At 37.9% G+C, this 10526-nt stretch overlaps 1 protein-coding gene across 1 annotated transcript; it reads left to right on the forward strand.

Moving 5' to 3' along the window:
- The first annotated feature begins 2101 nt into the window (after positions 1–2101).
- Positions 2102–9391, forward strand: LOC137282320 (NXPE family member 4-like). Its single transcript, XM_067814062.1, has 4 exons — positions 2102–2374; positions 6325–7020; positions 7604–7662; positions 8034–9391. The coding sequence occupies exons 1-4, from the start codon at positions 2232–2234 to the stop codon at positions 8828–8830; spliced, it is 1695 nt and encodes a 564-aa protein (XP_067670163.1). The 5' UTR covers positions 2102–2231; the 3' UTR covers positions 8831–9391.
- The last annotated feature ends 1135 nt before the right edge of the window (positions 9392–10526 follow it).

Raw genomic sequence — 10526 nt, forward strand, 5'->3', positions numbered from 1 at the left:
CATCATCTACGTAGATGGCACTCCCAATATAACCGAAATTCACACAAAATCATAAATTCTTTTTATGTATTAAGTGAGTATAGACTTACACTGCTTTTAGCAACATTCCAGAAATATCACTTTTATACATTGTACCCGTGTGCAGACACATTACCCACTAGCACTTGTCCCTAGGAACTAACTCACAGTAAGTCTTGTCGTACTAGACTACTAACGGGACTGGGTGGTCAGATTCCCCGACGTGGTTGACTTTATGTCCCTTTTTTGTAGATTGATGCTCATTGTGTGGATCACTATAAACAGAACGAAACATCCCCAAAATAATGATATTTCTCCTCGATCTGCCAATATTGCGAACACGGACACCTCGATAAACACCAAGTTTCATTACCATGTCAGGTATGTGAACAGGTCATAATCAAACACCGCAGCTCGTACACAATCAACACAGATTGTATTGTAAATTAAAGCTAAATTAGCTTCATGTGTAAAGTACATTTCATGTTAGTAAATACAAATATATACGTATTCATATTCAGCAACGTGGCGTGGTATTATTGGCCTGAATGCCATTGGTATACGAAACAAATCAATTATTTTCTTGACTTGTGTCAACTGTGTTTGGCAATGTTATCATGATTGCTGTTTACCCCCTTCGGTCCCCGACGCTATAAGCGTATGGTTAGCGAGGTGCACACACAACATACCTAGGTTTCTATTTGTTTATCGCCAAGTGTCATATCAAACACCCATGAATCAAACCGCAACCATCAAGGGTTTCCAATTTTGGTGTACGAGTGAAGGTCCCGGGGAAGAATAGGCCTTCAGCAACCCATGCTTGCCGTAAAAGGCGACTCAGCTTGTCGTAAGAGGCGACTAACGGGATCGGGTGGTCAGACTTGCTGACTTGGTTGACACATGTCATCGGTTCCCAATTGCGCAGATCGATGCTCATGTTGTTGATCATTGGATTGTCAGGTCCACACTCGATTATTTACAGACCGCCGCCATATAGCTGGAATATTGCTGAGTGCAGCGTAAAACTAAACTCACTCACTCACTTCAATTTTGGTGGACGCTTATGCTCTTGATAAACATTCACTGATACTCGATAATCAACTATAGAAGATTAACTTATAGTCTAACAAAGTACACACTATAACTTTATTTTAGTTTGGTTTTTTTATTTCAGCATTTCAGGTTTTTGGTATATGTCCCCATTATAATAAAATTTATGATCTTCAACGCGGCAAGAAAGGCGTCAGTGTAAAGCTGAACTTGATCATGACGACTGTTGTGTGTACTTGTGTATGTTCCAATAACAGCTGAGAACATCATTGCCGGTGTTGGCGGTTGAAGGACAACCTGTCTTACCATATTGTCAATGAACTCAATCCTGTTTTGTGCTCTTAACCATAACTTTTGACCTAGATGAATAAAGCATCTACCTCTCCTTGAATTAGGAATGAACTGAATGTTAACGTGTGCCTTTGCCATTTTGTAATAAGGGAACCATGCCTACCTTCTTTATATACAGGCACAACGACCGAACTATCATTTGAATAAGCTTCATTCAGTGTATCTAATATAGTTTTAGTTCACTCAAATTATTGTTAGTTGCTTTTACAAAATCGAGTCCACACAAAAACAAATTGGCGCCTTGTACTTAATGAGTTTAAAGTCTGTCTGCCAAACGCTCATGTCCGCTACATGAGACTATGGGCTTCATCTGTCCACTCTAAACGTCAGTGTACACTATAATCGTTACACCAAATCCGTTATTAACACATCCAGCTTTACGGAACAGGCTCACGCTCCCCAATCACGATCCTGTCTGCCACGTGCACTATACCCACATTCGCACCCCCAAAACATTCTAAGGCAACCTTATACCCTAACCTCGGCCGCCTACGTGAATACTTACCCGACATCTCCACACCGTACAAACCCAACTAATCTTACCCGTACCCTGACCCTGACCCTGACCCTGGCCGTAACCCGTATCTTGTTTCAACCCTACAACTACACCCCAACCGTTAGACACTCCCAACTTCCCTTGCGGAGATCGTTTATGTTGGTTACCATGCAACACTGATAGCTTAACCTAATAACGCTGGGAAAGCGGACCCTGGTGAGCAGGCATTTACCCGTTCGTTTCCTGATATTTAAGGCTGAATTCCTAGTAATGTAACTGAGATTTCGATAGCGGGTGACGAGGTCTGACAGTCAACATGTCAGTGTTGAAAGTCGTGTTCAACTCGACTTCACAAATAAGCCGGACTAGATCTGCGTTTATCACCATGTGCATTGTGACCTTGACTGTTGCTGTGATATTTATATGGAGGAACAAGCAGAAACTTGAAGAAAACTACAGGTAAATACTATATACACAAACACGGAGTTTGCTGATATCCATCATAGTATTTGTATTATTTTAGCCAAACCATCAAGAACAATTTCATTCATGACCACCAGCTTACCCAAAGCAATAGATCCCAGCTAAACGCAAACTGTGATAACAACATCCCCAAAATATTTCGCTGAATGTATCAGAATAAAATATTTTTAAACGGTTCATTAACCTAAGTTTCCGTAATAGCTCGGCTCTACTTTTTGTAAAATTCAATATGATTAGCATTTTTTTAGAAACTATTTTTATTTAATTGAAATAAAACTCCGAAAACATCCCACAAAAACACGAAAAAACAAGACTACGCCCGTTGTTTTCACGTAAATCTGAACAGTTTCATGTTTTGGCAATGTTTTCACTGAACGTACGCAAAACGTATAATTAAGGTGAGTAAGCATGCCTCCCCAAACGTTTCAATTGCACATTCTGCAAACATGTGGTCTAATGTTTTCAAAGAATACAATAGTCCAGATAACCTATAGTTGGTGTTTGTTTTCAAAACGTACTTCCTTGGCCATTAACAGTATCGTATTATCGCAGGTATTGTTACACATTGCATTGTTAGAAAGGACAAACTAGGAGAAATGAAGGGCAGACACGTAATATATACTTCTGTTTACTCGTTCAGTAAACGTGAACACTTTTCGACATTATTTCAGAATCTTCCTCTTTGTTTTAATGATCTGTTTTTATGATATATAGACATATGTATTAAATCGGAAACGGGTAGCTTATAGTGTAGACTCATGAGTCTATATATTTACTGAAACCAAGGGACATTAGATGAAGTCTTCTAGCGCGTTTGTACATCAAACATGTTTGATGGATATCGACACGTATTTCACCTTCATGTAAAATATGCTAATTTCATTGGTCAATGACGCTTTAACACGTTTCACCCCTCCCAGTGACAACTGTAAAAATTATTACCCCCTACCACGTTAACCGCCTAAATCACCGTGGAGAAGGTGTAATGCTAAGAACCATATAGCGTCATACTACGACACGGAGTTATGTGTTCACGTGACGGTTTTTGAATTCACTATGTACACATTTATTTGACCAACTTTCACTAATTTATGTGAACTATATCGGTTCGGGCATATAATTCCATAAAATGATACCAAATTCCTGACATTTGGATATTTTTTATTCAACCTCCTTATGTGCCAAGAATATGCTTAATTAGTGGCAATGATAATGCGCATTAAGTGATACATGTTATGTCCTTGATGAATTCTGATGACACAAACATTAAATTTTAAGGACATATTTTAAAGTTTAGCAGTACTTAATATGGCACAAATGGATATTATCAACATAGTATCATATTTATTAGTTTCTATTTATTTTTCATCTCTGATGAACTTGTAAAAAATATGCTGAAGGAATATAACCGTCCTGTGTAAATGATTCTTCTGGACTTATCCATTATAAGAAATAGATGTCGGCTTGAAACGTTGTTACTTTTTTTATCCAACCTGTACCTTCGCGCATTAATTCGCCACCACCCTGTTTTTAACATACAATGTGATGCTACCGGATGGTTCGGATATAGCCAACAATTTAATGAACCCATAGTTGATAAAGCGTTTGACAGTTTATCAAATACCATGACGTTTTTATATTCTTTATGAAAGAATATGTTGTTGAAAATGTGATGGGACTGACTTTTTACCCCAAAGAACTCTCATGCTGAAACTACACAATAAAATTCAGTTTGGGCCCCAAATAACAATTCTGTTATATACAAAGACGGCATTTACACATCAGTCAGCATTAATTATACATAAGCATGAAGAAACCTCATGCCAAAGATTCCGACCTTTTTCAAGCTATTCAGGTTGCTAACTGATAAAAATCTGAAAAAGCCACATTAATAAGTTTTCCTGTTATGCTTTTAAGAATATTGAATAAACACTTCTCCTTGCCGGACAGATATATATATATATATGTATTTACAAATAGAATCTATTTGTTTTGTCATAACAACGTACATATACAATGTACCATGTTCTGTATTGAATCTCAGAAATCGTCGCTGACCAACGTTTCTCGAACCCTGGTGACCTGTAAGTAACAGTACCCATATTACACATATTAGAATGTATATTAACATAATATCAGCTAGTATTAGTAAAACTAACTTACCGCACCTGAGGTCAGTTCAAGTTCATTTTTTTTGCACAATAACATGGTGCAGGCTCCTGAATAAACGTCACCTGACGTTTCACTAGGGAAAATATGACGTGTCATTCAGGCATTTCTCAGGGTAACAAGACATTGTATCACAACATTTTAAAAATATATACGAAATTGTGTGTGGTATAGGTTTTTCACAAACGTGTTAACAAACAAAACAGTTTTAAATGTGATCAGGCCTAGTCACTAAGGCTCGTTAAATAACATGTCATACATCAGAAGAGCAAGTACGTGTGTGCCAATGGCTGGGTGTCTGTGACCCGCGAAAAATATTTGAAAATATTGGGGTTTTTTAAATTATATATATATATATTTGCCTAACATTTTTTCATAAACATTTGAATAATATGTAGGGAATATGTATTTTTACAATGTCATGATACTTTTAATAACGTTTTGAAATTATTTCAGTAATATTTTGAGTAGTTGTGAGGCGTTTACATCTTATTTGTATAATTTGACATGTACGTCAGCAATATTTTGAAAAACCCGATGACAACATTTAATTAGATATTTTCTTGCATAACATTTCTGCAACGGGTTAAACACATATTTCATTATATTACCCAACACATAAATGTCGTTTTCTGATTGGGCGAGCGCTCTCCGGTTACAAGCGTGGAACATTGCAATATACGACGCAGCCAATAGCAACTCACTCGGTACTTCTTAGTAGTTACATTTTTATCTCGAATCCGCAAGATACCGATATTTTGCGAATGGAAATCCATGGAAGGGAGATAACTTTGAATGTGTTTTCCTTGTGTTGTCCGCAAAATCTAGCGATGGCTTCGAAAACATTTGACGCTCTTTCCCCAAAATAAACTTTGACAAAGCGTTCAAATGTAGTCCCTGTGAATATTAAGAAGGGGAATTACATCACTTTATTAAGACAATACCCACGGAAAAAAGCCCAACAAGGTGCAAGATTCGAATTCGTTTAATAGTTGAAGTGTACGACCCGATACCCATGCTTTAAACAGTTCAAAATTAACATTGAGGTGTTCGGTAAGATAAATACGTTGCTCACTTCAGACTTAGGCAACATAAACAAGCATCGGGAGTACCTCAACCCATTGTCCCCTCGGGACCTGTGAACAACTTTTAATATAGGCTGTTAGAACATAATGCTTTTATAACATTTAAAACATTTCAACATCATTTAAAACAGCCTTGAAACAATTTATTAACGCCAAGGAATCGTCTGGTCGAAATTACACTTGAAAAACTATTTCATAACCTGATGAAAATGTTATAACATATATTTAATTGGGGTGCTTGAGCATTGCTTCTTGTCTCATGCAGCAAGAAAAATATATTCATAGGACAACGAAACAGACTGGCAAAGATACAGTACATACTATGCATAGGCTGAAATGTACGTATTTATACTGGAAAGACACATCGATCATTTTCAGAGAGTGGATTACTAATTTCAATGCTTCGCGACTGACATATTTTTTAGTCACAGAAAGGTACGACATTATATTATTTATTAATGTTTTTATTGAAACAATGCATCTAAAGATAAGCTATGGATTGCATATATTTCAAATATTGTTTCAGCAAATGCAAAATAATATTAAGCTTTAGGACAGACTGGAATTTTATCTTTGAGCAAATTACACCAGACCGTGATGAAATATTTTCCAGCACAGGAGGCAAAACCTCTACTCTCCATCACTGTCACTTTGTCACTTTTGTGTTTGCAGAAACGTACCACTTAGTGACACGATTCAGACACATAAAGTTGTAGAACCAAACAACGGAAGAGTGATGACCGATGTTCCTCGCTTTCTGAATGAGGCAGATATGATGAAGGGAGGTAAGCAAAGAGATACCCGGAAGTGCACAAGTGCCCAACGTTCCACAATGACTTTATTAAATCCCCAGCCACTGTACAGACTCGGTGACGTCATAAAAGTGGAGATCAACACTTACAATTATTACGGCGAGAAGCAAACAATCGGCGGCGATTTCTTCAGATTGTGGATGGAAAACACAGAGGACAAAGTTGCAGTCGCTGGAGACGTCTTCGACAACAACAACGGCAGCTACACCGGTGTTCTCAGAGTCCAGTGGTCAGGCATGGGAAGGATCCGCTGTTTTCTTGAGCGTCGTAGGGAGGAACTAGCAATGTTTTATTCCATCATGGCCGAACATGGAGCACTGTGGCAGCTGAAACGAGAGTTTGTCTGGGGCTTCTGGGTGAAAGAGAGCACTAGCTGCAGCATGCTACGGAACCGCCTTGGAGACATTTGCAACTTTACATCACTGAATGACGGTTTTCCGTGGTATTGTGAAAAGCCGAAGAATCCACTCTTAGGCTGCGACAGCTACAGTCAGTCCTGGTCCCTGAATAAAGGATATCTCCCGAAGGAAACTCAACAACGTGACATATACTATTTGTAAGTATGGTTTTGTTCAGTATATTGTATTTTGTTCATAAATCTACACCAGATTGTGTGGTTACCCATTACAAATCGACCCCGTGTAGGATATAAGCAATGTTGTGACATGAATGTAATGGAAGTTGTGTTTTAAGTTTTATTATAATTTGTGTCTTTAAATTTTACTTTCAGCCTTGATATCTCTGTATTCAAATACAGTCAGCTCATTTAGATGTGTCGAAATTGTGTTTCAATTTAATTTCAGTTTCCTTTCCCTTCTTTTGCGGATGATACTTTGAAATGACTTAATAATATAATAGTTGAAAATCACGTGATTCACGCCACAAACATACACAAACAAAACAAATAAAAGAAAAAATAAATAAAATAAATAAACATACATTCTGTTCAGTATAAATCGTTCTTTGTTTACATTTGAGCAATGTTTTCTTTCTCTGTGTCAGTGGATTCATCAACAAGAAATGCACTAATTTTTGCTGCGTGTACATATAACCTGGCCTTACAGCGATATCATCAGCAACCTGAATCTCAATTGCACCACCCATTTTACATGTAACAGAGTGAATCTTGCATATTTCAGATCATCCAAATCAGACAATGATTTCCTTCCGTCCTCCTTCAACATAACAAGTGTGATGGGTAAGCACGTATTAAATGTGTACCAAATATGAAACTGTGACTTTATTCCAGTACCAGGAAGATTCAATGTTCAGTTGTTCATTTTATTTATTTATTTATTTATTTATTTATTTATTTATTTATTTATTTATTTATTTATTTATTTATTTATTTATTTATTTATTTTTTTATTTATTTTGGGGTTTTTTTTCAATTAACCACTCAGCATTCTTGATAAGACAATCCATTGGTCAACATTAGGAGCATCGATTTACCGATTTGCCTCGATAACATGTGTCAACCAAGTTGAATGGGAAGTGGAACACACAATAAAAGTCAAAGTACAGAAGCATATTGCGAAATTTGAATCATTCATTGTGTCCATCTTTCAGAGACCGGGCATAAGAAAATCGACACTCCTAAAACGCCTTGCAATCAACTTTCGCCAAAGGATACCTGGCAACGCAAGCATCCTGTTGGAGTTATTCACAGAACTATGTGGAAACCTACGCTGTGTTTGGACACCCTGGAATCTACAGCCCGGGCCTATCGACAGTGTTTAAGGAACCGACGACTTTGGATTCCCGGGGACTCAACTAGTCGTCAATTCAAGGAGGTCCTTCACGATACTTTCAACTTTCAATGCGCCCTTAAAAGTCTCAACCCGCAGCTCTTGGAAGACGAGCAAGATAATTTCTCAGTGTCCTGGTTTGCTCATGAATTCCCTCTGTTTCATGGAGAGGAACGTTATTCTCCATTAGCTAACAGAGCACAGCATATTCTTCTTGAATCTCTGCCCAATAACACAATGGACATCGTGGTGCTGTATTTATATGTCCACTTCAATTTAGTTCACCCGGACATATACCGCCAACACGTTCAGCGACTTGTTCGGGCAGCTAAGTCTCTCCTTGAGAGGGCACCTGGTGTCACACTTGCTGTTCGAGGACCCTTTGCATATTACAGGAATCCGGCCCAGGAGACAGTGTCCTACTGGGGACTGATATATACAGATATTTTGCATGCGGAGTTTTCATCTGTTTCTCACCGAGTGGTGTATATAGACTATTGGGATATGACGGTGGCTTTGGGTCCCGACCACATTCATCCACAAACGTCAATGGTTAAAACTATGGTTCACTATATGATGTCTCTTCTGTGTCATAGACGTGTGGGGAATACGACTTGACCAGCAGATGCATGTGCCTCAATTCCACCCACTGTCTCTCATAGCAGTGCGGCGTTAGGCTCATTAAACGTTTAAATCCACGTCTAAATCCAAGAGTCCGTCAGCCCTGGGTTATACGTTCATAACTTTTCACCTTGGTGCTTTGTTTTTTGGATGTTCGTAGGTTTATGCCCATTTTACACTTGACCAATTTGACCTTTATCCATACTCTTCGTGAAGTCCCATCAAATAGCCAACTGTATTTTATTTACGACGTTTCCCAGCTGCAGGGTCAGTGTAACATTTCGAATGGTTGTGACTTTCAAATATGCTACTGACTTGATGACAAAGAGCATCGCTTTTCCGTCCCATGTTACCCTTCAACAATGCGACCCTTTTCCATCGCCTGTTGGATACTTATCAATGCACCTGTTGTAATTCATTTCCATCCAGCACCCACATGCAACGTTTTTGTAGTTGTAGTGTTGCTTCATAATGAAATGTTTCAAATGATTGCTCAAACATATTACAGTATGATCACTTTCAGTGTTCGGTGAAATAGGAAGAAAGTATTCTTGTCATGTGTTATATCTGTTTTCATCTCAACTCAAACAGTTCAGCACTCTAATCAGTCAACAGAAGCTATGCAATATCAGCATCAAAGTGACAAAATATAAAGTTTGGTCACCGCGTTTTTATGATGTACTTTGGCTAACTCGAAGTATTTATACATGGAAAACAAAGCCAGTACTACGGATAGGCAACTACTCTAATGCAACGAATGCGAGGCTTCGTTGTTATGACGTACCGATAAGTGGCATTTATGGCAAAAAGAGAAGTTGTCCCATAGTCCCAAGGCTTAGTTTTCCTTCATGAAACCCTAACAAAAAGGAATCATGAATAAGGTCCATGGCAATAGCAAACGTTGCCTCTGTGTTTAGATATTCGTGCTACATGTGAACAAGTCACTGTGTTTATACGGAGACTCGAACCCGGACATTCCGCGTGTTGACAGAACACCTTAACCACTGCGTGTTCCCTCCGGTTTTCGTAAGTTTTAGGTCTAAAAGCTTTAGCTCACAAAACATATGACAGGCCGCGGGTGCATATCTTGATATTAGTAGCAAATCTACATAAACTCTTATTTTGATGCAGATATACTTTTATGTTTCAAATGTCAAATTAAATATTCGCAAGCTTTATGCTGAAGACAAATACACGACGGTAACATACTTTTCTCATTTAAGGAAATAAAATGCAAATATAAAGACGTAATCTTTAACTGTAGGTCGAGCCACAGCCACTGTGCGTTGTGATATTATGGTAATGTTGATTCAGCTCATGGAGTAGCTCACGTTCAGGTCACAAAAACAAACATTTTAACTTTAAAGTTTATAGTATTCTTTGGTTTAAGTTACATTGTGCACAGTTTGGTGTTGAACACACACTAACAATCACAAACACAAATAGTTCTTTTCCGAGCACAGTAGTCGAAACAGACAAGTCCACACAAATTGTCAAACGCTTGAAAATATCTTTTCACATGAAACAAAAGTCATCGTCTTAAACTATACGATTCTAAATACTGAAGAGCACACACAGCTGCAGTTATTGGATAGATGGAAATGTAAATATCAACAAAACTGTTACACGAAATCATCCAATCACAGCTGCCAGATGATTTAATTTGGACTGAATTAAAAGCAATAAAATAAAC

This window comes from Haliotis asinina, chromosome 4 (assembly GCF_037392515.1).
Source record: "Haliotis asinina isolate JCU_RB_2024 chromosome 4, JCU_Hal_asi_v2, whole genome shotgun sequence".
NCBI classification, from domain to species: domain Eukaryota; kingdom Metazoa; phylum Mollusca; class Gastropoda; order Lepetellida; family Haliotidae; genus Haliotis; species Haliotis asinina.